Here is a 27228-nt window from a genome sequence, read left to right as displayed (position 1 = left end):
ACCCAGATACAAATTCAGATCTGGTGAATTTGAATGTGGAGGTATGCGCTCTGGTACCACTCTAGTGTCATACGTGTATTTTGTGCAGATACTATTCATTTGAATGAATGTAGTTTTTACATTGCTCTCTTGGCATTTTTAAGCAGAGTATCTAAGTACTAGTATTCCGCTGCTCCTTGAAAGAACAGCTGCATTTCAATGAAGAACGGCGAGGGGGGTTTAACTGTCTCTCTTTCCAGGAAGGTAAGGCTTTAAGATTGGGGAACTGGCAGGAGAGAGCCTAATGAAGAAAAGAGGTTAAGCACAGAGGTGTCAGAAAGGATTAACCTAACGGAGAATGCAGCAGGAAAAAGGCGGCTTCAGGCTTTGGTGGAGATATTTCTGCGGCAGCATGAGATTAGACAGTTTCTGTTCTGCTCTGCAAGGTGAAATGACAGTAGATCCCATTAGCTGCTGATGATTAATAGAGCCGTGACAAGAACTTAGTTGTTAAATTCATCTGCGTGAATGTGTATAAAACGCGAGGTGTTTAAGGGGATCAGAGTGAAGATGATTGTCGGAAATAACTGCAAATTCTTCACACCCTCAAGTGCTAAACGTTTATTAAAAGATACACTGACAGGAGTTGCTCTGTGAGTTTATAATTATCCCACAGATGCGTCAGGCCTGTGGGATAAAAACTAGATGACAGGAGGATTTCTGAAGTGTGTACAAGGAGATAAAATGAGGATATTTAAATGCTCAAGATTCAGTATAAATTATACGTAATGCATATTCACCAACTAAAGCCTTTGACTGTATCTGTTTGTGCTCATTTCTAAATAAAAACCCTCACTGTAAAACTCACTGTCAGTACATTCACTTGGGTTTTGTACTGAAACGTAGGCTATATGAAGTACTTGTGCTTTTACTGAATATATCCTTTAAATGGCATTTCTTGTACATCTACATTTCAGAGGTACATTTTCTACCTTTTACTTTGCAGATTCAGATTTTGTAAAACATTTGATCAACACACCTAATATGATGCATTGTTGCAGTTGTGCTATATAACTAAAGTTTGTTAATTATTAGTGGTAGTAGTGGTATCAGTATTATCGTTCATTTTAGAACATATAGGAAAGGATGGTGGATATCCCTTGCATGTTTGAAGGTCTTCCTCATGCTTGATGTTGAGTTGCCAACCATTGCTTTGGTTGTGGCTGAGGGCGGTGGTTCGATCCCAGTCTTCCACCATTTGCATGTCGAAGTGTCCTCAAAGTGACCCCAAACTGCCCCTCGTAGAAAAGGTGCTGCCCATAGATGCACCCTATGAATGTGTGTGAATGGCAATAAACTGTACTGTTAAATATAGATACACACTATTTGCCATATCTAGTCTAGTTACAAGAACGGATAAGATAAGATAAGATAAGATAAGATAAGATAATCCTTTATTTGTCCCACAATGGGGAAATCTGTCAATAAAGTAAGTATTCATAAGTAACATGCAATACTTAAGTGTAAGGAAATATATAAAAATATGAATGTAATAAAACTAATATATACAGTGTAAAAACAAGAAGAATATGTATATGAAGTAGGCCATTCTGCACAATGTGTTTTTTTACTTTTGGTACTGTAAACTCCATTTGTACTCATGAATACTTCTACCTCAGTAATACTTCGGACCTGCCTGTGTAAAAGAGCATCTCTGAAGTCTGCTGGGAAACGCGGTAGTTCCGTGTCCGGCAGAGAGGGGGCGCCGCAGAGCCGCGGTGTTGCCAGGGGAGACGGCTGAAAACACCCAGGCGCGGTTTAGTGTCCCGACGCCGCCTGAACAAAAAAGCCACCGCAGAGAGGTCCCGTGAGCACCGACACTCGCCCTGCGCTTCTCCCCGAAAAACAAGCGAGTGCGGAGGCAGTGGAAAAACTTCTCCAAGACGTCGGGGGAAATATAAAGGAAATAAACGGCTTCTCCCACCTGAAGCAGCCGCCCCCCCCCCCACCCCCCCAGCTCTGTGCCTGTGGAGCGGTGAGTAGCGGAGGGAGTAACGGGACGAGTTAGCTTCAACTGCGCAGTTAGCGGCACCGGGCTACCGAAGCTAAGTTAGCAGCTGCTGTTGCGGTCACTTAAATCCGCTTTTTAACACTTTAACAACGTATTTTCTTCTGCTGTAAGTTTGCCACCGTGTTCCTCCATTGACTCTCATTGAAACACGCTAAGTTAAGTTAGTTTTCTTATGGGCTAAACCAGCCGGGTCCCCTGTTATTGAACTAAAGAACTGGGACTTATTAATTAGTATTATTGTGTTTTCACCCTCTGGTTGTTTACATGCAGTTTATTAAAGCCAGAGATGTGATTGATGGAAGTGAAACCCACTAAAAACGCTGTGATCCATCAGTTTGGTTAAGTTTTTTTGTCAGTGTGACTATTTCAAATAAAAAGTATGGAAGATATGAAAAGTCACTAATCTACAATATCAGTAATTATCGCGATATAAATTTCATCGATAGCAAAAGTTGTTGACACATTATCGATCGACTTGTAAAAGTCTTTGTGATTCTCTCACCATAAAGAATTAGTTAAAATCCACAACTTCAACTTCAAGAAGTAATAATGTGACATTAATAGTTATAGTTTTCAATATCGACTGATACTGATTGAAGTTTTCATCTCGAAATAGGTTTTGGCCATATCTGACTAATAATATTTCACATACTGGTGCTTTTTGGTGCAAATATGAAAAGCACTGGAGTGAAGTTTTGATGTATTTACCTCAGGAAACAGTCTCCAAGTGTCGTATCTGTGCTGTTATGACACATCCAGGATTATTTTATGAGTTATGAGGAAATCCCATGTGTGAAAACCATCCTTAAGTAAAGATGGTGGAGCGATGGGTTTGGTGATTGTCTTTATATCAGAATGATTATCTTATGCATGCAGGTCATGCCCATGTCACAGCTAATTATAGTACCTGGTATAATCTTAAGTAATCTTAAGTAAGTATGTTTTTGTCGACTACATCTGTGACTCGAAACCCAAGGTTCACTCACAAGCTTTGACTCGGGCTTTCAGGCAAATTTCACCACCTTCCTCAGCATGAGAACACAAACATTACTTCTGCTGCAACCATTGTTTTGCATTGTCAAGTGGCAGCGATGCTAGCAAAGGAGGAGGGTATTCAAGTGCTAATTTCACTCGTAAATTCCGACTTAATTTTAAATCAGAGTGAGCAGCATGAAATGTGGTGCACAGAGAGTTGTAGAAGATCAGGGTACATCAAGGTCCGTCCTGGTTTGTTTCTGAACCTGTAAAAGTGGTCGTAGTTTACCTGATTTAAATTTAAACATCTTCTGAGATTCTTTTTATTGGTAACATTATTTAAAAAAACTGTTTTTGATGGCCACGGTCTAATTTGACATCACACTGGATGATTTCACCGTAATGGTGCAGCGGTTGTTCCACACCTTCTGACACCACGTTGCCCTGTGTGTTTGTGTCTGAGGTGGGTGTGTGGACTTCCAGTCATTACCATTCTTCCACCCACGTCCCTCTGTCCCTTCCCAGCATCCCTCTCAGCGCTGCTGTAGAGAAGCATGAGATCTCAGGCTTAATTAAGCCCACAGGAACAGATGGCCCGCTGGCAGTCTCTGCTGTTTGTCAGCCGTACACCGCCACTCTAAACGGAGCTAAACACTTCTGCAGGGGAGGGGTTTGGAAGCTTGGACCAAGAGCCGGGGGGGACAGACCTGCCAGACGTAATTAGCTGGGGAAGTAGATTGAGGAGGAGGGGGAGCTGCCATTTGTTGATCAGTGACATGAACTGTATGACTGACTATATGATATGAGCCTAGAAGGTGGCTTTCCATGACAAGACTGTGTTTGACCTCGAGGTACCTCAGGGTTTTTCTCTATGCATATACAGGATGATGAGTAGAAGTATTGAGGACAGTTTAACGTGGAAGTTAACCTGGCATGTGGAAAGTCTGCATTGTATTTAATCCATAGCAAATTGGCAAATGAGAGCCCTACCTGAGCCTTAACATCGTATTTAAACAGAAGCTAATGTCATTATGCGAAAGTTGAAGCCTTCCTGATGGCGTTAGATATTTATCCTCCTTTTTTCGTCTGCAAAAATCACCTCAACTTTTCACCCTGTGACTGTTTTGTCAAAATGTTAAGAAATATAACCACAAACTGGACTAACAAACTCCAAGTCCAAGGCTACAAAATTTGCTAATCCAGATTAAAGCAGGTAGCATCCTTAAAATAGATTATAATCCACAACATTGGCAGATCAGGTAGTAGTAGTAGGTGTGTCATGTATCACGTTCCATTGCAATTACCTTTGTTTGGCCTAACGTACAAAGGCCACAGATTGATATTCTGGTTGAGCTGTTCATAAGAGCGGGACAGTTGGGGACAGGTGAACTCGAGCAAGTGGATGAGTTTGAACTGAAGGGATTTCAGGTGACTGAGGCCAGAGAGCTTTCCATGTTAGGAGTTAGATTAGCGGCGCCATAGATGAGCAGAGGAAGGAGCAAATGTTGGTCACTGATCAAGTGGCAGCCAATTACAAGAAGGAAAAAATGGAAATGTGTCACCTCAACACAAATTGAGGATATTAAAGAAATGACATTCAAACTAAAATTATATATAAACTGCGCTGCAACTATGGATTATGTTCAGTATCGGTTAATTTGATGATTATTTTCTTGATTTATCTCAGTTGAAAACCAAAAACTGTCCATAATTCTTAAGATATTCAATTTAATATTATGTCAACTCAAGGTAAATGTGCAAATTCACACATTTAAGAATCTGTAGCAAGGTTAGGTTTTGCATTGTTTTAAAAAGTGGCTTCATCTGTCAAATGACTAATCAATCAATCACAAAATCAATCATTTAGGCTCTTATATAAAGTGTATTACCCATGACTAAATGAATCCTGCAAATATACATACAGTGGTATTCGGTGTACAACGGATCAGTGTATTTGGTTTTTCCTACATTTAAAAATATATTTCTGATCGATCATAATGCAATTTTGTTAAGTGTTGGGTTGTATGTCAGCTTAAAGAAAACTAGGTGTACCATTTTTTTAAACAAATACTTTGTTTACCATTTAAATACTTAAATAAACAGTGTTTTGTTTGTTTTTTCAGGATGACAGAGCACAAAAAGAACATAACAGTCAACTTCCTCCACTGGTGAGCTATGGCCCCGGAGTTGAGCAGCACCAAAGCCCCGTAACGTTCGAGAGGATCTCGGTAAACACTGGGGGGGGGTTTGAACTGTACACTAGTGCAGCAGGGATGATCACCACCCATATGAACGGTTTTGTGCAAGAGGCCTCTGGTCAGGCCAAGACCCAAAGGGAGAGGGCTGTGGACTGTCCGGGAGAGGAAAGTAGTCTCATCAAAACCCCACACAGCAGTGCCCACATGGAGCGGATCCAGCACTACCAGGAGGAGCTGAGGAAGAGGAGAGAGGAAGACGGCAGGGGGAAGCACGACATCGACCCCAACGCTTCGCTGAGGCTCAAGAAACTTTCAGAGAACCCCAAGTTGGGGATTGACAACCCCACCTTCGAGGGAAAGGAGAACGCCACCAAAACACCATGCTACCATGATCCCGTAGATGGTGAGTAAAGCTGTGGTGGGGCGGGGGTTGTAAAGTCTGTATGGGGTCAAAGGGGTGTAAGGAGGAGGGGAGGCCACAAAGGAGAGGAGGAATGCAGATATCAGAGAAGAATGGGGAATTGTGAGGTCCAACAAAAATTCAGTGAAAAGAAAAGGAGTTAAAACAATGACCATTGAGGGGGCAGAGCAGAGGGCTGCAGTGGAGGAGGGTGATGTGTAGCAGGGGCCGTCAACCATCCACCGTGGTCTCAAGTCTGGGAACGGAGGTCATTAATAGATCAATGGAAATAAAAAGACACATGCATAGTGCGTATAGAGGAGATATGCTGTATTCACATGAGCTGTGGATTAGAACCTTACATTTAAAAGCAAGGGAACTAAATCTTAAGCAACTCAAGAGCCAAAGTCAAATCACCCGAGATTTAAAATGTTTGCACATCTAAAAGTATTTTCATTCATCTGAATACTGATGCCCACATACAATAAGAAATTACTTTTTTCAAAAAAAACAACTTGCACCCTTATCCAACTACCTTTTTTAGACTGAGGTCTTGTATAACATGAGATTAGCGTCAAACAACAGTCTGGTCTTAAAGGGTCAAATGCAGGTCGAGTGTGCTGGTGGAAACCTGTGATATACAGATTTGGCAGCTGAGCATCATCACATACAGAGGCTGTGTTGTCAGGAAATTTAACCTTGCAGAAAAACTTCCTGGCTTCTGTTATTTTGTGCCTGTGTGTCCCAGCGCTGCCCCTCACTGTGTGTGCCTCTGTCTCTCAGAACTGGAGGAGCTGCTGCAGGCTCTGAAGTGGATGCAGCAGTGCCTGACTGACACACAGAGCCAACAGGATGTGGAGCTGATAATGCAGCTCCTCGCCAAGGAGGACTTCAAGAATGCCTACTCCATCTTCAGCGCCGTCTCCCAGCAGATGAGCAGAGCCACCCCCACCTCACCCCTCACAGCACAAGCACAGGATCTCTGCGTGGAGGTACACACCCCAAAAACAAAAAAAAGTATTTTTTGCAGTAGGAAAAGTTAAGGAAAAGTAGACAAAGTGAGGTTTGTAACGTAGATTCCTCTCTCGTGAAAAAGACCCAAGATACTTAAACTCCTTCATTTTTAATTATGTAACAAAACAGTGAGAGTTTGTGCATAGATTGAATCGCCAATTTATAGTTTGGACCCTGTTAAGTTTATATTTAGAGCCGAGCACATTTGTGTGAGTAAAACCAAATAAACTCAATGAAGCATGAAAAATATTTGCTGCTGGTGATGACTAATTCAACAAAGAAGCCCAAAAGGCAACCATGGCATTCTGAATAATTATAAAATGTAAATTGTCTTGTGGTTAACAAGATGAGGCAAAGTAGAAATTTGAATTTTGTAGGATCTAGGCCATGCATGAGTGAGCTGGAAAAAGTGAAAAGTGGCAGAGGGAAGACAAATTTGAATTGGAGAATAAGGCTGAAAGAGGAGGAGATGACAAGGAAATGCTCTACATTTTAAAAGGACAAGAAAAGAAAAGAAGGAAGGCATGAAACAAAATGTAAATATGTTTTTTGGTGTTGCACTACTTTGCAAATGGATAAGTTCCTCATCCACCGGTTCCTATTTCTTCAAAGAGAGGGACAGAGAGCAAGAAATCATTTCAGGAATCAGGTCAGAGAAGGTGGGATGTGGCCACACCTGACTTCCTCGTTGACAAAACACAAACCAGTCGGTCTCTGCTATAGCAAGGTGACAGTAATTGACTTGTATCCCTGCAGAGTTGCGCCTCGAACGCAGCCTGTCACATGCAGCCCAGCGCCCGAAAACACCCGACATCTATGACAAACTACTCTCACAATAGGCGCTTCATTAGGATTAGTGTCGACCTTTGCTATGTGCAACATGAAAGAATGTAATACAGGCTTTTCAGCAGTCAGACTGGTGCTGTGGGATTTGTAGGCTATTGCTAGATGTGTAAAATTCCACCTTCATTTTGATGAAGCAGCTATGAGCTGTGTAAGGTCCATTCAAATGGCATGAAGCAGCACTTTCTGTTGCAGTGTTGACAGCGGTGGTTTTAACAGAAGATGTTTTCAGACACCAGAAAATAACAAAAACACATTGTCTTCCTGCATACAGTAAATCAGTGTGTGTACATCTCCCGAAGCGCTTAACAACATATAATAATTTGAGCCGCAGTGTGTTTAAACCAAGTGGCTGTGCTGTGTGACACTCAGATTGGTCTCTGGGTAAACTAATCTCCCAGCAGCCCTCGGTGCTGGCTGAGTGTTGCTGTGCACCGCAGGAAGCAGGCCAGGATCTGGGCGTCCAGAAAAAGAAACTCCAGCAGCTTATAGCAGAGTGGGCCGAGGACTGCGCTGGTAACTGGGGGGAGGGGGAAAGTGCGTCACCTTGTTAGTGAGAGCTTTGATTAGTGTAATGGATGAACCAACCTCTGAACAGGAAATGAAGAGGAGCAGGCTGAAGGATGGAAGAGTAACAGAACGCCACAACCCCAACTGTCATGATTCAGTAAAGAGTCCAAGCCACAAACAATAGCATCCCCCACCAAACGTCAACACGGGAACCCAGTGATTAACATAGAAACAAAACAGAGAGGAGAAAAGACAGAAATGAATAAAAATGGGGCAGAGTGGAGGCTTGGAAAAGTCTAGTGTGTTGTAGTTCAGCTACTTTCCAAGTTTGTGCTTGTTAAATGTTTAAATGCAACTTTCGTGTGTAAACAGACATAGTGGGAATGAATCATGTTGTGAATTTAGTTTGAGTGTTTTGTTTTTCAAAGTGTATGACTCCGCCCTTAGCAAGTTGCTTTACAGCTTTTCTGGCTGGAATGTAAAACGCTTCTGTGAGTTTCTATAAGAAGCCAAATACTATGTGTGACTGTGCGGTCTACACATTTATATATGTCTGTCCACACTTTTTATTTTATCTTACAACTCTGAGTGTCCAAACTCTTTTCATCATGCAGTTGACAGGGCAGTTGTGGCTCAGGAGATGGAGCATCATTGTATTCATCAAACATTATGTTATGTCTGCTTTTCAGTGTGAAGTTAGAAAGTTTTCCAATAATGCAGAAACTATTGAAAATAAAAACCTGCTCCATCTATATTTAAGAATACTTATGATGAACAGTACAGGTGATTGAGCAGCATGGCTTTGACCTTAATCTGAATTAACAGTGTTAATTGGCTGCCTCAACGTTTTAAGAACATTTAGATTTTGAATACAAATTCTATTATACAAACTTTTTCCATACAAGATAGTTTCAGGTTTTAAATTGGGTCTTTATTGGGTTATAGCTGTGAGTGATAATCACACAGTTTAACTAACCATAGCACTGCTGTGGGTCTTGGTCTCTGTCCAGGTGCAGAAGATTCTCCAGTCCAGCCAACAGAAGGAGGGTCTGGAGCTCAAGGCTCTGCTCACAAATCCTCATCTCCAGGTCAGAGATCCTTATGCTGGCTGTGACCTTTCATATCTCCCCCCTTGACCCCACAATGTGATTGATGTAACACCAGTGAGGCCACAGAGCATTAGAGGCCAACTTCATTTATTTAGTTGATCATAATTAGAATACTGGAATACGGATTCCAAAGGGCTGATTGTTTCTCTCGCACCTTCCACTGGACGAGCAGAGGTCAGGGTTAGGTAAAGACCAGCACGTCTTCTATTAGAGGAAAATCATTCCAGCTCAAAGACAAGTGAAGGACAGTTCACTTTGCGTCACTGTACTTGATTAAAATGCCGATCAAATGACAGATTGCTACAGAACCCTGTACAAGAGGAAAGAGATAATAGGAAGCCGCCCCTTCATAGAGGAAGTCGTAAGGTCATGTCATGCTAGTGCCCCCTTTAATTTATTGTTTTGCTCAAGGACACTCGGGCAGGGCAGATGTTTAAATCCTTTTCAACACATTAATTTTATCCCTTATCATCAGCAATTATTTGAGGGTGTGCAAAAGTCTAAACTCTCAAGGTCAGCTCGTGTTCTGCTCCAAAGATTAATCTAGTTGGTCTCAAGAAAGGCCATTATGTAAATTAGGCTGTAATGTGGGTCAGCTCTCCTGCTAATGAAAAGGTGTGATTGGTTCATTCTTCGCAGCCGAGTGCTTGTCAGTTTCCCTTAAATTATTTCTTTTAAAAGGCAGAACTCAAAAAGTTTATAATCTTACTGGTGTGTGTCTGCAGCACTGGGGCAGTTTACAGTTTCCCTGTATTTATACTCAGGCGTTTAGATTGATGAAGACCATGTTCTGACGGCTTTAATGAGGTTTGTTCTCATGGATGAAAACATCGTCCTCCCGGCGAAGGTGAATCCTCCTCACAGCTGATGGAAGATGTCAGACATCTTACAAGATGAACATGTTTAATCTGTGATCCAAAAAGAATCTAATATGTAATTTAAAGCAATTACAAGATGATATTATTACATTAATCTCAGCAGGGAAAAGTAATTGAATAGTGGACTGTTCTGGCCTTTCCCTACTTGTTATGACAGAGTATCGGGATAAAAGTGAGCAGATATTTTAGAGATGGGGTTTTAGACTATGAAAGATTTAAAATATATGTAATCAATCGTATCCAAAGAGGAAAAATATCTGTCCTGATATATTTAATCAGCAAAAATTATCGTCACACTGGGTTGGGGGAGTTAGAAGTTTGATGGTAACCAGTGGTATGATGTAACAGAGTACATTTACTTCGTTATTGTACTTAACTTGACTACCTCTACTACTACAACTACTTTACTTGTACACCACAGCAAATATCTGTACTCCCGATATATTTTCAAAAGTAATCAGTAACAAGAGGGGAACTGGTTCAAACGTGTTAAGAAATGCTTTAAATTAATTCAGAAGAGGCCACCGCCGTGAGTCAGCCATAATAATGTACTAGAATGTTGCTTTTGGGAATTGGCTACACTCTGCAAGTACTTTTGATACTTGAAGTATATTAAAAAGCAAGTACTTACTTGTACTTACTTGCTTTTAGTAGAATCGTTAATGTCGTACATTTTCGTCTATGTATTTAAACTTTTGCTTGTGTAGATGTTTGAGTACTTCATCCACCTCTCAGCTGGTGGTAACCTGTTAAGTAATGATCTCACCCTGGCTGCTGTTGGCACAGTTGACCACTGGATGATTAGGATGTTCCTCTTAGGTGTGCTGAGCCACAAGCTTCACCTTTCATCACAGGTACAGACAGGCCACCGCCGTCCGCCGCGGTGTGAGGAGTCACATGATGAAAAGACTAAGACATTTGATTGTGGTGCATCTATTTAGTTGAGCGTTTTTATGTCAAATTTAGAAGAAGCAAACATATATTCAAGTTGCATCGCCTTGAAGTGGCTTCAACTTAAAAAAAATATCATCGCATTATAAGACTGTCGTCGTCCATTAGTGAGGCAGTAAAGTGAGAAAAGACCTCAGGTGTATGACTGTCGTGATTTTACGGTTGTGGATTTTACGGTCAAGCGCCGGGGGTCTAATGTTTGACCCATGTGGCCATGTGAACTACAAAGTCTCCCACCGGCCCCTTAACCCCTCCACTGAGTTGGAACCGTGTAGCCAGCAGGGCCGGTGAGATGTGATGATGAGCCTGCCTCGTGGCACAGAGAGGGGAACAGATTGTGTGTTGGTTTTCTCTGCAGAGAGTTGAGGATCACATGAGTCACAGGTAAACAACCTCATGCCCAAAGCAAATGGAGACGTGTATGAGTGCGAAAGGAAGAGATCCGCCTCAAGTCAGCCCCCTTTCACCATTTTCCAGGACACGTTGTCCTCACGAGCCGGGGAGCCACAAAGTGTTTGATGATTGATGGCAGTGGATCCTGACTCCTAACTGCGAGGAGAGATTAAGACGGATTGTGTGAACGCCAAAGCTTAGCCCGGCCTCCAATCTCTCAGGTCCGCTCTGCCGCAGCACAAAGAAACTAATTTGGACTGACGGTTATTAATTATGCGGTACGGAGCGCTTGTCATATTAAATGAAGTGAAGGCCCAATCTCTGTATTATTTCTGGCTTAGAGGTGGGTTTGCTGACTGCACTTGTTAAAAGAGATGGGCGATCTGGTAGCAGGTGCATGTCTTATGAAAAGGGTTTTGTATCAAACAAAAAAACAAGGACTGAAACTACCACATTTATGATGATTTACGACCGTAGCAATCACTTTACCTCACACTGCCTGTCCCATTATTTTCTTTTTGTCTGTCTGTGTTTCTGTCTATTACGTGTATGTGCGTACTGTTCGTTTGTACGTGGCAGGCACTGATGCAGGCTCACGACAGCGTGGCGACGCAGGAAATGGCGGAGGAAAATGAGACACAGTACCTCGGAGAGACGGTTAAACTTGTGCGGTTAGAGAAGGCCCTCGACACTCCACTGGTAAGACACCATCATTAGTCTTTTTCAGACACTTCTCTCGACCGTGTCTTGTCGTCTCTCAACATTTTCTCACAGACTCTCTGCCGTTTAACCCACTTCACGCTTTATAATCGACTTGTGAATGTTGTAAATCAGCATCACAGAAGGCAAAGTAAAGCATGAGAAACAAACGGGGATATAATTACAGTACTGTAAACATTTAAAATTGGTACCCAGCCTTCACGTCGAGCTGTTCAAATAGAGCATTAAAAAAACAAGGGTAACTGGATCACTGGGAATACATTATGGGAATTCAGCATCACTCAATATTGTGTCATGGGAGTTTTTGTGTACTTGACCAGGCTCCAGCTCTCACATTTATCACCTGGGTGTGTCGGTGTCAGTTTACCCACAAACCAACAGGGCAACAAACTAACTGCCTGAGAGTGTGAGTTCCAGAGTTGGAAATGTTTTCAATGACACAGTGGTCTTCACAGTTTTGTTTCTGTATATTCAAGCTTCTCCTTCTGCTTTCAGACTTCACCTCTATGTCCAGTGTCATTTTACAGAATAGTATGATCAGTTACATGTTAATAATCCAGTGTGTTGAAAGATCATCTCAGTCCTCAGCTGTGTATGAACAATCCGTGTGTGTGTGTGTGTGTGTGTGTTGCCATCAGGGCGCCACGGTACGTAACGACATGGACAGCGTGGTGGTGAGTCGGGTGGTGAAAGGCGGAGCAGCAGAGCGGAGCGGCCTCCTCAGCGAGGGAGACGAGATCCTGGAGATCAACGGGGTTCCAATGCGCGGGAAACATGTCAACGAAGTCCACGACTTACTGGTGAGGGGTCATCACTGCGGACTGTATTTGCACCTGAAAAAATGTATTAATTTATTGGTTATATTTAAGCTGTTTCTGAATAGATTCTCTTTCAAATTGTGTCATACATCCACCAGCTTAGCAATACAAAATTCTAAAACTGTAAGCTCCTGGGTAAATATTGTCCAAAAATAGTCTTCTTTTATGGAAATGTGTTCCCTGTCATGTTTAATTCATCGCGTCTCATCTTTTCCATCAGCAACAAATGCACGGCACTCTGACCTTCCTCCTCATCCCGAGCTCTCAGATTAAACCTGCCCCACACAGACAGACTGTGGTAAGTCTCTAATGATGTGGGTGTGCGCGACTGTGCCTGTCTGCATGCATGTAACGCCAACCTTGAAGTTGTAAACCCTCGTCCTCAGATGCACGTTCGTGCTTACTTCGATTACGACCCCTCTGATGATCCCTTCGTGCCGTGCCGGGAGCTGGGCCTGTCCTTCCAGAAGGGAGACATCCTCCATGTCATCAGCCAGGACGACCCCAACTGGTGGCAGGCCTACAGGGATGGAGATGAGGACAACCAGCCCTTGGCTGGACTCATTCCAGGTGGGGATCATACCGGGGCTGAATATCAATATTTAATGTGCTGCTTCACAAGGGTCGATAGCAACTGCAAGGACATTCAGCTACCATTGCAAGAAGTCTAGAAAAGTCATGCACAAGTATTCATTCATTATTATTATCTGTGTTTGTTTTGGAGTATTATTTATTTTTATACACAAGTGACCTGGACATAAAGATAACATGCTTCAGGAGGTTGAGGGTTTCTGGCTCCCACAGTGTGTGTCCAACTGTCCTTGAGCAAGACGCTAAACGCCTAACATCAGTGTGAATCTGTGTGTGTATGGATGAATGAGACAGACTTTGTAAAGCACTTTAATCCTTGACTTAAAAAGTAAAAACATTCACTATAACATACAGAGAAGTAAACTACAACCGACTGTTCAAACTGTATTCAAACTATAAGTCTAGGTACTGTATATTTTAAAACCTACATTATTCTTACACATACTTTTTGCATTTGAGCTGTTTGGTATTTTTCTGACCTGTGGTGTGTATATGAAAAAAGGGGTCAGCGAAATTGGAGTTGCATGCAAATAAGGTTTGTAGAGACATCAGAGGGTGTAAAAGGCTGAACTGCCAGAAAAAGCTATAGGATATGTAACCTCATGGTTGTACCTAAATGGGCTATGTCGTCTAAAAAAAAAATCGCACTGCACACCAAAAATAAACAGTAGTACTTGATACCAGATTAACAATGAATGCATAATGCAACTACCACACAGGACAACTTTGATTGGTTGATTATTAGTTCCATTTGTCGTTCTACGTGGGAATAATCAGTCACAGAAAGGCACTTGAAACTTGTCTGTGACTAATAACTAACCTGGCAGGAAACACCGCCCACCTGGCACATCAAGCAGATTAAAACAAACACCTAAGAACTATTTGCGATTACTCTCTGACCCAGGACTGTTGTGGCTGGAAGAAAATTGGGTTAAGCACTGGAAATGGAAAGCGGGGCAACTTTTTACCTGCTCCTCCACATTTCTGGAAAGTATAAAAAGAGCATGAAAGATATTTGTAGCTCAATAAAAGCTCAGGACTTGTAATGTAGCCACTGTTATTCATCAACTATCATCTGAGATGTTTTTTATACAAAAAACCAGAACGTTCTAATGTGTTTTCTAATAAACATCATGGGGCTTTTGAAATGGAAAAGACACTGGATGTGTGTGTGTATTTGCTGACTTGTTTCCATCTGCTTCTCTCAGGGAAAAGCTTCCAGCAGCAGAGAGAGACCTTGAAGAAAACTATAACAGACAGGAGTGAAGAGCACCAAGGTGAATGGATCGTGGTTTAAAAAAAAGAATTTATAAGATTTGCATTTGCAGCGTCTAGGAAGAAAATGTGAAATGATAATCCAGCTCCGACAGCTAAATCTTTTCACTTGTAATTATTCCAGGGAAACATTGGTATGCAAAGAAGAGCAAGAAGCAGAGGAAGAAGAACACATTGAGCTTGAGCAGAAGTACTGGTAAGACTTTAACTTTAACTCAGCAGCTTCACAAAGTGAGAATTGCCTCCGTCTCGCAATACCAAAGAGAAGCTACACACCTAGTCCAAAGAAACGTGTCCCACTGTCTCTGCTTATTTACAACTTCCCCGACAGGCGGCTTCCACACTGGGCAGCTGCCAAGTGTCCACACACTGTCAGTCTTAACCTCACTCGTTAGCAGGAGCTGACACGTCTTGTCGCTCGCGCAGCAGCTTGTCCAGACTGGACGTGTCACAGATCAGATTAGTCTCTAGCAGGTGCCTAAATGGTTTGGAGGGACCTGTGTTGCTATTGGTTCACGTACAGAAACTCATTTATACACAGACACACCCTCACTGATAGTTGTGTTTTATGTGTGTGTAGAGTCAAATATGAATCGGAAAGCTGCTAAAAAAAGACTTGAGATACACTGAGAAATGTTCACAGTAACAATAATGTAATAGTGAGATCATTTATAGATCTCTAAATCCTCTCACCTCTTTCCCGCCTCCACAGGCAGGTTAAAGGTCAGAGTGAGTTCCAGAAGAACTATAAGGGATTTGTTCAGGGACGTTTCATTAATCCCTCCCAACTGTCTCCTCAGACTACGATGAAGTCCTGACCTATGAGGAGATGTCCCTTTATCACCAGCCTGCCAATCGTAAACGCCCCATAGCTCTGATTGGCCCGACTAGCAGCGGCCACGACGAGCTGCGTCGGAGGCTTCTCTCCATCGAGCCGGAAAAGTTTGCTGTCGCGGTGCCACGTAAGTTCACACATCGTCACTGTCAAGGCCGGAGGGCGTGGCAGCGATAAATACACAACCAGATTTAAAATGAATGTGTGTGAGTCAGTAAGAAATTCAAATAAATCAACTTTTACTGCACAACATGTTCAAATTGTCAATTTTGAGACAGTTAGTAGACACAACTTGAGAACTAGTGCATAAGACTTATTTTCAATTGATTAAAGTGACATTTAGTGCAAAAACATGATGGTGACTGTAGAATTGAGTTCAAATCTAAATTCTCCTTTCTTTTTGATGCCTAACAGACACAACCAGAAACCCGAGGATACATGAACGGAATGGCCGCGAGTACCATTTTGTGAGTCGATCTGCCTTTGAAACCGATTTGTCGGTAGGGAAGTTCATCGAGTCGGGGGAATATGAGAAGAACCTTTACGGGACCGGCACCGACTCGATCCGACACATCGTCAACTCTGGACGTATCTGCCTGCTCTGCATGCACACGAGGGTAAAGACTTGTTTATACTGTCTCTCTCCACAATATCAACTACTACATATTAACATAATGACACTGTTACATTGCGATTAAAAACTCTTTACTGCCGATGACTGATACATTTATCATATAAACTTGATTGACTAGTAACTTGTGTCCTTTGTTTTTCTCTTGTCAGTCACTGCAAGTGTTGAGGACCTCCAACCTCAAGCCCTATGTCATCTTCATCGCTCCTCCTTCTCAGGAACGACTACGCACCCTGCTGGCCACAGACGGGAAAACACCAAAGGTACCCACTGTGCGGTGCAGTATTTCACCGTAAAGTTCATGTTGTTAATGAAATATGATGTATATGTTATGTTATAAATGTGGTAGTTTCAGTCCTTGTTATGTATTAGCTAAATAAAGGCCCTAAGACTTGTCACAGGAAAAAAAAAGAAACATTGGTCTTGTGCTCCTCGACACTGAGGAAAGAAGTTATATTTCAGTTCGGTTATTAAGAGTTAGGCAGGACACTGATAATTAGAAAGCGAGCATCACATCATAAAAGTAGAATGGCACTCGACCAAGGCCCCCCCCTCATGAGAACGCATTTCAATTGAGTAGATCCGGGATCCCTCATAATGACCATAGCATTAAACATTAGGATCTCAGGTCCCCTCTCACATTCTGTTTCTCTCTCTATCGATTTTCTGTGCGCAGCCGGAGGAGCTGAAGGACGTCATCGAGAAGGCCCGTGAGATGGAGCACAATTTCGGTCACTTCTTCGATGCGACCCTCGTGAACATGGATCCCGACCAGGCTTTCCACGAGCTGCGCCGGCTGATTGACAAGCTGGACACTGAGCCCCAGTGGGTGCCCACCTCCTGGCTGTGCTAGAGGTCACAGGGTCTCGACGCATCGAGACTCAGGATAGAAAGAGGTAAAACCGAAGCGCGAAAAAAATAAAAACGATGTTCCTGGAGACTGAAAAATTAAGGACAATGAAAGTCTGTGTGGTAAAATTGTCACGTGCACAAATCCTCGTTTGTAGAGGAGCCGATTTACCACATGTTGCAGGGACGGACTCACTATTCTTCCATTTGTTTTTGTTGCCGTGTGTTGGTCTTTGTGGGTTTTTTGCTTTAATAAGGTTCTTGGTTTCACCGTTTTATGCAAAGTTGTTTATTTAACAAATAGAAATGTTTCTATTTCATTGTTAATAGTTATTTATAATTGTAAATATATATTTTCTAGACAAAATATTTTATTGTTACATTTTGTGTGCGCGGGACATCTCAAACACTCGACCTGGAGTGTGTTGATGTCGCGAGGATCAAGTGACGAGGTCCGTCACGGTACCAAACAGGAGAGAAGCACAAAGGCAAAACTTCTGCTGTGACCTGCAGTGTTTTGTTGCTTTCTATGCACCAGTATCAGTATTAGTTTGTCGTCTCATGTCTCATTTACACTATAACAGACCTCAAATCTTCTCTCTAGCAGGTGTCTTTACTGTCAGTGATTAAAGTACTACTGTAAAGCTTTTTTTTTTTTAACAAGTATTGTATGAACCAAACATCATTTCACTTAGTGAAACTCCAACAAATACTGTATCGCTTCTTTGCAGGGTCCTTTTTAAATTATAAGCACAACTCTTGTTTTAATAAATCAGATCAATATGTGAACAACTGATGTACAAACTGTTGTGATTTATAACGTTAGGTTTTCAGCCTTCTAACTAAATGCCTGACTAAAAATGTGTTAAATGTTGCATTCTGGTGGGAAATGCCTGCAATTGCTCACGGAAATAAGTCGACGGAACAAGTTGAGAAAGTTTTTATCTTAGGGTTCTTGGCTTTTCTTTAAATATATATTTGAAAAGCTTTAGTGAAGGTGTAAATATCAACAAGACGTCCAGGCATTGGTTGAATCAAACATCTTTAATTGGATGAAGTCTTGGGCCTTGTTGACACGTTTTTACAGCGGGGGTCATATAATAGGGGTCCTGGTGCAATGAGTAAACATCCTCATCTTCATCCAGTGAGGTGACGACAACAACCCAGTGATATGAGGTCAGCAGTGGGACGCACCTCCACAACACAGACTCACACACGCCTTGAAATCTACATCCACCTCTGAGCTTGTACAGCATGCAACGGCTCCGAGCGCAAACTGAAGTATCTACAAGTCGACCAAACCCGCGGGATGCTTGTTAATGTTGCTTACAAACCACGTGTAAACACACTTACATTATTATTATTATTTAAATTATTTCATTACCGACCCCTCAAGTGCGACAATACTGGTTCTGTACAGTGACACATCTGGGAAAAAAAAAAACACACACACACCTTCCAGCACCGAAACGACAGAACAGATCATCAACGACAACGACAAATAAAACCGCTTTCATCGATTTGCATGAGAAGACATAGACGTGGCCGGAGAGGCACAGAATAAATAGGATGATGGAGCGATGTCGGCGACTCGTCAGCCACGGGAGAGGCCGCGTCACTCGAATAGCATGTCCTCGTCCATCTCCTCCATCAGCATGTTGCTGGGCTCCGCGATGGGACCCAGCTTAGCCAGGCGCGCCGCGATCTCCAATTCGGTCCTTTCCCTGAGCTGCTTCTTCTTCTCTTGGATCTTTTTCAGCCTGGAGCAGGAGGGGGAAAAAATTAAATTAGGTGGGTAGCACGTGGACTTTACTTGTTGGGGGTTGTGATACGGAATAGTTATCAGAGAAACCAATAATTGGAAAAACTTTCAAATGAAAAAGTAAAAATGTTTCCACCTGTAGAACTCCTCTCGCTCTCTCTCATCCAGCTCTGTGATGATGTAGGTGAGGGTGCGCTCAATCCTCGGGATAATCACTGAAAAGTGGAATGAACATGATTTAAGCTGCGGTAACACAATTCTTTATGTAGTTTGTTATAAAAAAGGTTATAGGGTGTGAACTTACCGTGCTCGATAGCATTCACACGGCGGTTGGTGATTTTTATGGCTTCGTCCAGAGTGACAAAGGATGTCTGCAAACAGAGAGTGGACAGTGTGTGTCAGAATGTATACATCTTGTAAAAAACACACAGAGACATAATGGTAATTTTCAAAAAGGTTTCATTTAAATACTTAATTTGATCCAACAAATATTCAAAAAGACTTGAAAAAGAAAGTAAATACTCAAGGCAGAATTATTATGTATGCATTAACATGAAAGCAGCACTATTAAAGTATAGAGTAATATAAGCATTTAAATGCTCAACTTAATTACAGATAACTAGAAATTCTTACTATTCAAAATGTTTTACTTTTAATCCCTTTTCATTTCATTTAGTCAAATCTGAGCTAAACTAAACTAAACAGGACCTTTTCTAACAGCGCCCCCTACCTGTAAGGAGGCCAGCTCTACCAGCAGCTCCACAGCTCTGGCATAGTTCCTCTTCAACCTGGAGACCTGCTCTCCTCCTCTGGCCAGACCGGTCAGTTCATAACCTGAACAGGGTGAGAAGCTCCTGTTCAATCAGCGGCTCACAAAGACTAATGTAACAATGTCAGACTTCACACGGTCACAGAGCGACAACTGAGATCCCACTTACTGTCGCCGCCTTCCTGGTAGTGCTCAAACACCGGCAGGGTGACACCTGGCAGACAGAGAGTGTGTAATCAGAATGCGTCCGGTCGTATAACGAGGATTCTCAGAAGAAGTAGTTGACAGTTTCGTTATTTATTTGTTTTTTAAGCTTACCTGCCACGTTGTCTCTCTTGGCTCGGACCTTCACTTGGGCTTTGTTGACGTTCTGGATTACAGTTGTGCTGTGGACAGAAAATATTACCACCACACCACCAGGGTCTTATACAATTCAATAATGGAAACTTCACACCTTAAAAACTCTTAAATATATTAAAATATTATGTCTTGAATATGTTTAACGCTGAAAAACTACAAAAAGTATTGAGGTGGAACTTATAACGAAAGACTACGGATACCGACTGTCTCCACCTGTAAACTGCAAGATAACGGGTTACCATATACATATATATTGTATGTAATTCTCTGAGATTCCTTCATATGTGTATTACTTGACATACGACTTAAAATTCATTCATACTGGTCTTGAAAAGTCTTAAATTGAACTCGTTGGAAAACCGTGTTGATTCTTACCTGAAGTCTCCAGCTGCAAATTTGGCTTCAGCCAAAGAGAAGGCCGCCTCTCTCATCACCTCCCCCATCTTGGTCTTGGTCTAGAAGAAGCAGAGGTGAGAGAAAATACACTTCATCAAGAGTCCTTCTATCTAAAACTAACACAGTCCGATACAACGACCTCAGAAACTAAAACGGACGGAGAAATAACTCGTTTTTTCGACTGACCTCAATAATCTTGCGAAGGATCTGACGGAAGCGCATGGAGAGGGCGTCGGCCTTCTTCTTGAGCAGGTTGCGGCCGGTCTGCGCCCCTTTCAGCCGAGCTTTCATGATGGTCTGAACCCTGTGGGGAAACATTTAATGCTTTAACTGGGTAATAGGAGGAACACAGCTGGGCGACCATGATGCAACAGCTGGAACAACCATTCAGTCCGTTTGTGAATCAGTGGTTTCCAACCTTTGTGACTCAGGTACATCCTCGCCATTCTACTCTGATAAAAACATGGCTCCTTCTTCTTCCTCATGACGTGTTTGATATGAAACGCAGCTGTATATGAATCCATCCTCGCGCTGATGATGCTGACATCAGGGCTTCATGTCTTTTCTATTTTTTAAGTCTCAGTTTCACATTAGTTTTGAGCTGGTGTCATTTGGAGCGTCAGAAACTGGACGTACAAAGGGAACTGTTAGAAATGTTTGAGCTATTAAAGTATTTTGGGCCATAACTGTTAGAAAAGATAAAGTTGAATTTAGAATAAATGACCTCTAAAAGAGATTGGGACAGATAAGTAACAGCATCGCACCACAACAAACACTGACACATGCAAACTAGCTTGAATAAATATCCTCTGTATGCTTCAACCAGCCCCAGGGATAATGGGGGGGTCGCAGTTCTCATAACTTATCATTTGGAAAGCGGTGATGTGTTTGAGTGACACCCATATTGTTTGTGGCCTCTTAAAGTTTTAGGGGTCAGAGGCTGAAAAGGTCTGGAAACCCCTGATGTGTTGTTAAGTTATTGTGACAAGAAATGTAAAGTACACATCACAGTTTTTTAACTCTAGTTGTGTATGCATGTTCCTCTAATACACAACTATAGAGATTGAATCATGTTTTTCTCATCTACACTCACATCACAGCCCACATTTGCGACCAAGGCCTGGTGCTTTATAAGGAAACACAAATTCTGATTTACACACAGACACACACAGAATGATGAATTCCTGAAGGAAACAGAGGATCTGTAGATGCTCCACTTCTCCCTGCCGGCAGATGAGCGGGTTTCTGAGCTCAGACAGCTCACACTTGGATGATGCTGAGCTTCATCACATGACAGACATAAGGACTCTTCCTCTTTTCCATGGCTCCCACAGACACTAACATGAGGCTCAGGTCCCAGTGCAGCGCTGACTGACGTTCACTCACATCATAACAATCAATGAAATCATCACGTGAGACGCTGGAAAGCCACGAAAAAAACAGAATCTATGCTAGCCGGCTAACAGTGGGTTAGCATCTCGCCTTGCAAACAACTCACATCCTGGAGGGGAAAACGTCGAGCCTGTCCTTTCCGGACATCTTGTCTTCTCTCGGTGGATGATTCTAGTCCTCGGATGATCTCAAATAAAACCAGAAACGTCCGCTGCGGTGTCAGAGTATCGGTCTGTGCACGTAGCGCGGTAGAAATGGCTGTTTTTTCGTTGCAGGATCAGCGCAACACACCGAGCTGTCGGTCGTGATCTTGTCCGCGGCGATGATCAGCTGCTTCTCTCCCGGGTCATGTGACCCGTCCCCACCGAAAACCCTCCTCCTTCGTGCGCATGCGCGGGTCGCGGAGCTCGCACCATCTCTTCCGGGTCGTGAAAGTAGCGCATCCATGACAGTGAGCTAACGGGCCCGAGTTCTCCCATTAAAAGACACCGAGACGGAAACAGCAGAGGACGTCCGGACGCCGCCGGCTCAGAACAACCCAGCACATCGTCCTGTGAACATATGACACAGGTGAGTTCGCGCGGGGGACGTTTTATTCGGACGGGAAGGGAGGGACCGATAGCGGGCTAGCTAACGAGCTAGCTGCTAGCCTCGGCTGCGGTGCATGTGCCGCATGTGAGCTGGGAACCGGCTGCTAGCTGGGAAGCTAACGGATAATGAAATGGCTGTTTTTAATTAGTTACTAAATGTGATGGTTAATGAGAGATAGGGTCTGTGTCATTGTGCCTCTGTTGGGTTTAAACCACTCCTTTGTTCACGGGGGGGTTTCCTCGCGTTAGCTTTGAGCTCTGAACTTGTTCTCGTTTGTCTGCGTTGCATCATCCCATTCAGAGAAAAACGCGAAATTAAACGTCACACTTTACTATTTTCACGTTTCTCTGATTATCTGCGATCTTGTTCCAGATTGAACTCGGTGTTTCAACCACCTGCAAACCACAACATCTGCCCCGAAGCCGAATGAACAAAGTCTGCCTTTAAATGGTCACATTTTAAGGGACGTTTCTAATATTTGCTCCACATTATCTCTTATCATTGAGTAAATCTGAGAATAAAACACGATGCAGCTTTAATTCATATGAACCAGTGTTTTAAAACTGTCCTGTTTTTTTTTTGTTGTGGATTTGGACTAAATTGTCCTCGAATTGCAGTGAAATCACCCTTTTTGTTGTATATGTGTAGAGTAATGTCTCCACAGATCCTGGTTTGATGGGAAGAAGTGACGATGAATTGTGGATTCTCATGTTTCTCATGTTTCTCATGTCTGATCTGATGAATCCAATAGTTGAATGACAGAAAACTAATTAACATTCATCTTTTTTTTAATCACTTTTCTGACCAAGAAATGTCAAAATCCACTGGTTTTAGTTTTCCAACTGTAAAAAGAACATTTAGTGAATTGGGTCCCTCTTGTTTTGCTCTGTCAGATAAAGTGTTTCGTGACTTGGTGTTTAGATATTGGCCAAACAACCAATCGATTAATCCATGAACTAATCAACAGATAAATTCATATAAACACTTATTTACAGCTCTAAATCATTTTGGTACTAAGCTTAAAATGAACACATCTCATAACTCAGTTGCTTCACTGAGGCTGTTATTGTGTCCCAGTCGTGGACCCATTGTTCTCTGGTGCTGCATCAGCTTTTACCCCCACATCAGTGGTTCCCATTTTCACTCGCTGGGATTCGTTAAAATGAAGCCGTTTCCATTTGATCACAGGTCGAGGTCACAGCCTGGACACTAATTATCAGCGAAGTGTTTTCCATTTCAGATTGTTTGATTTGACAGGTTTATTCCACCTGAAGATCTTAAAAGATTCGGTACTAAATCTTAAGATCCTTGTCCATGTCTCGAGGGTTAGTTGGTTAATAAATTAACAAATTCATTCATTGTAATTTAGCTGTACAATTATGAAAATGTAGACAAAACTCAATATTGAATCTGTTTCAATGGGACAAACTGCTCATTTAGTTTTGTGGTTTGATAAAGTTGTGAGACAAAGGCCGAGATGTTCCTACTCTTCCTCATTAGTTTGAAGCTAAATTAAAAAAGGATGGATCCTACAATCCCCACAATGCAACTCTTTATAGTTTCCTCCAGAAACCCAGAAGCCAATGATCTGACACTCACTCCCTGTCTCTGTCCTCGCAGCGATGCCGAGCCTCAGCTGTCGATTTTACCAGCACCGGTTCCCAGAGGTGGAGGATGTCGTGATGGTGAACGTGCGGTCCATCGCCGAGATGGGCGCCTACGTCAGCCTCCTGGAGTACAACAACATCGAGGGCATGATCCTCCTCAGCGAGCTGTCGCGTCGACGTATCCGCTCCATCAACAAGCTCATCCGCATCGGCCGCAACGAGTGCGTGGTCGTCATCCGAGTAGACAAAGAGAAGGGTGAGTGCAGGCAGAGGGGCGTGCGACCCAATAGAGATGAAGGCCAGTGAGAAAGATAGAAAAATGGGATAATTGTTGACTCAAAAATTGTAGCAATGACAACAGCCTTATAGGAATTTCCAGAAGATTGTCTTTTTGAATTACTGATAACACACATGTGACAAGTGTGTTGTGAAGCTTGATTCAACAAGTGATCAGTGCTTTTACCTGTTAATGGACCATTTAACCAAATTGATTGATTTCCTGTTGCATAGTTAATCGTACCTTCAATATTAGCAACTGCATCTTTTTCCTCAGGATACATTGATCTATCAAAAAGAAGAGTTTCACCAGAGGAGGCCATCAAGTGTGAAGATAAATTCACCAAATCTAAAACTGTAAGTCAGATTATTTTATTTTGTGTGTTTTCCTCATGAGCATGAAAAGTATTAAAAGTTTGAAATTCAGAAGTCCAGTTTGAATTTGTCAAGTGATTTAAAGGGAAAATCGAACACCACGGAAACGTGAATTATCAAAATCAAATTTTTCTCCTGATGTTTCCTTTATTTGTAAAGTTACCAGCGTGTATTTGACTTTGAGGTGTTGTGTTTTGCAGGTGTACAGCATCCTGCGGCACGTGGCTGAGGTGCTGGAGTACAGCAAGGACGAGCAGCTAGAGAGCTTCTACCAGCGCACTGCCTGGGTCTTTGATGAGAAGTACAAGCGGCCAGGATACGGAGCTTATGATGTCTTCAAACAGGCTGTGTCGTAAGTTCTTTAAAAGCGTTGTGCGTTTGTGTCAGGCCACGAAAACCTGTTCCCTGTACCCCCCTCAAAACAAAAATCTTTCCATCAGCAGTTATTTTCAAATTGTTCCTCCAGAGATCCCGCCATCCTGGACTGTCTGGACCTAACAGAGGAAGAGAGGGCCGTGCTGATTGATAACATCAACAGGCGACTCACTCCGCAGGCTGTCAAAATCAGAGCAGGTAAAACAGAGCTGTCCATTTAATGCATATTACATCAAAGCTATGAAACTGCAGTTTAATAGATGTTTAAGTATGAAGTAACATTTCTGCGCCCTCCCTGTAGATATTGAAGTGGCGTGCTACGGGTACGAGGGCATCGATGCGGTGAAGGAGGCTCTGAGGGCCGGACTCGGCTGCTCCACGGAGGCCATGCCCATCAAGGTAATATTGCTCCCTCCAATCTTCCATCACCACATGAAAACCATCCTCTTAACCACGGCTCCTCTGTTAAAACCAGACTGCAGATGTTGAGGTTCCACTGGAGACTTTTAAATTTTAGTCCAACGGAGTCTTTTGTTTGTGTGTGTTGGACAGATTAATCTGATCGCTCCCCCTCGCTACGTGATGACAACGACAACTCTGGAGCGCACAGAGGGTCTGTCTGTCCTCAACCAGGCCATGGCTGCCATCAAGGAGAAGATCGAGGAGAAGAGAGGCGTCTTTAACATTCAGATGGAGGTGAGCCACATCATTTTCTTATTGTTTGTTTTTATTTACAGTTTATTGAAGTTTAGTATTTTCTAAGGTGTACAGTGAGCATAATTAAGAAATTATAAGTCACATATTCGAACATGACTTAACTTACAGATATACATTTTTGGGGAAGAAAAAAGGAATTGAGTATTCAACAGTGTTATTGCTGTTGTTGGAAAAAAACTGTAGTAACGGTTGTATTTCTTTTGTTTGTTTAAGTGATAATAATATGACGATTAAATCCTAATTTTGTATTTATGACTATAAACCTGTATCTCAAATATATTGATTATAGGTTGAGTTATTTACTTGAAATACTGCAGCTCATCTTATACATGTTTCTCATTATTTTACTTCTCCATCACGTTATTAACTTTCAAAATTTCAAAGTTATTCTAACATCATTACACTTTTTAAATAAAATAATACACCTTTATCCTCAGGCTTTACATTTTCCTCAAAGTAAAGACCAAAATACTTATTTTCTGTTTATCTGGGACAGCACAGAATATCCCCCATCAAAGACATCGCTGATTTCCAAATAAACTAAACTTTGCACTGTCCCTTTCAGCCCAAGGTGGTCACAGACACGGACGAGACAGAGCTCGCCCGGCAGCTGGAGAGGTTAGAACGGGAGAACGCCGAGGTGGACGGAGACGACGACGCCGAGGAGATGGAGGCCAAAACAGAGGACTAGAGTCCGTCCTCGGGAAAGAAGGCTGGTGGAGGGAAAACGTGGAAAGACCCGGCCATTGTCACTCAGTTCTACAGATGTTAATGTTCGCATTGCAAACATTAACCGGTGGTTATTCATTGGTAAACATTCAGGTTTGTTCATTAGCAGGGTTTGTGTCAGAGGGCGGTCTCTCCAAATACTGTCCTCTTATTCAGACTTGGACACATAAAAAAAATTTAAAGTTAAATCACCAATTATTCATCATCATAGTTTCTGCTTTTAATTTAACCCATTAAAATAAGTGAAAACGGCAAAAGGTGTTTACAAGCAGTGGCCTTGCGTCTTGCTTCAAGAGCCCAGTGTCTTCAGTGTCCATGACTCTTCATCTGTGTGTGGTCACTGGATGTGGTTAAAGAGGAAAGCCCCGGTTGTCTGTCTCCCGGTCACTGGTGGCTTTATTATGTGATCTTTCTCTCAAGTTCAAGGGTTTTTACTGGCAAGACCTGCTCTTGTTTAGCTCACATGGCATCAATAAAGCTCTGGAAGTTTTGATCTGTGTGTGTCTTTGTCAGCTGCTGTCAACAGATTGAATGAAGTCGCTCTAAGGAGACGTTGCTGTGACTGATGGGTAATTTTATTAAAACAAAATTTCGCCAACAATAGTAGAAATTGTTTAGAAGGCTTTTATTCTGAAAATGCCCAAAATACTCTTCTTTTCAATCAAGATCCATGAGTTATTATTTAGTGGGGGTTTTTTATTCGCTTTCAAGTAAATGGCTTAAGTCAATTTTACATAATCCTGTCGACAAATGAACAGGGGCGAGAACAACTTGTCGGTCGTGCTAAATAATTTCCCAAATCAGATTTGTTCAAGTTCCTTTTTAGTAAAGTTTACTTT

General features: G+C 42.3%; 3 protein-coding genes across 4 annotated transcripts; 2 read left to right on the top strand and 1 right to left on the bottom strand.

The window, feature by feature from the left end:
* The first annotated feature begins 1807 nt into the window (after positions 1-1807).
* Positions 1808-17093, top strand: mpp5b (membrane protein, palmitoylated 5b (MAGUK p55 subfamily member 5)). 2 transcript variants are annotated; one of them, XM_034579717.1, is made up of 14 exons: positions 1808-2014; positions 5149-5626; positions 6407-6615; positions 9001-9078; positions 11901-12020; positions 12680-12841; positions 13080-13157; positions 13246-13429; positions 14659-14727; positions 14850-14921; positions 15526-15687; positions 15975-16177; positions 16344-16454; positions 16868-17093. In XM_034579717.1, exons 2-14 carry the CDS (start codon positions 5299-5301, stop codon positions 17042-17044), a joined length of 1953 nt encoding a protein of 650 aa, XP_034435608.1. In that variant the 5' UTR covers positions 1808-2014; positions 5149-5298; the 3' UTR covers positions 17045-17093. The 2 variants fall into 2 exon arrangements, with proteins under 2 accessions (XP_034435608.1, XP_034435609.1); XM_034579718.1 differs by having other exon boundaries at positions 1842-2014; positions 11913-12020.
* A 972-nt stretch (positions 17094-18065) lies between these two features.
* On the bottom strand, positions 18066-22066 carry atp6v1d (ATPase H+ transporting V1 subunit D). Its single transcript, XM_034579720.1, has 9 exons — positions 21826-22066; positions 20514-20631; positions 20307-20386; positions 19890-19957; positions 19741-19785; positions 19533-19636; positions 19107-19173; positions 18939-19017; positions 18066-18800 (listed from the first exon to the last, which is right to left on the bottom strand). The coding sequence occupies exons 1-9, from the start codon at positions 21864-21866 to the stop codon at positions 18656-18658; spliced, it is 747 nt and encodes a 248-aa protein (XP_034435611.1). The 5' UTR covers positions 21867-22066; the 3' UTR covers positions 18066-18655.
* Positions 22060-26882, top strand: eif2s1b (eukaryotic translation initiation factor 2, subunit 1 alpha b). The gene is made up of 8 exons (XM_034579719.1): positions 22060-22289; positions 23931-24173; positions 24471-24550; positions 24769-24920; positions 25035-25141; positions 25245-25342; positions 25496-25639; positions 26226-26882. Exons 2-8 carry the CDS (start codon positions 23933-23935, stop codon positions 26349-26351), a joined length of 948 nt encoding a protein of 315 aa, XP_034435610.1. The 5' UTR covers positions 22060-22289; positions 23931-23932; the 3' UTR covers positions 26352-26882.
* Positions 26883-27228: the final 346 nt, after the last annotated feature.

Source organism: Hippoglossus hippoglossus, chromosome 24 (assembly GCF_009819705.1).
Source record: "Hippoglossus hippoglossus isolate fHipHip1 chromosome 24, fHipHip1.pri, whole genome shotgun sequence".
Lineage (NCBI taxonomy): Eukaryota > Metazoa > Chordata > Actinopteri > Pleuronectiformes > Pleuronectidae > Hippoglossus > Hippoglossus hippoglossus.
Note: the sequence above shows the minus strand (reverse complement) of the source record. Positions and strands in the feature narration are given on the sequence as shown.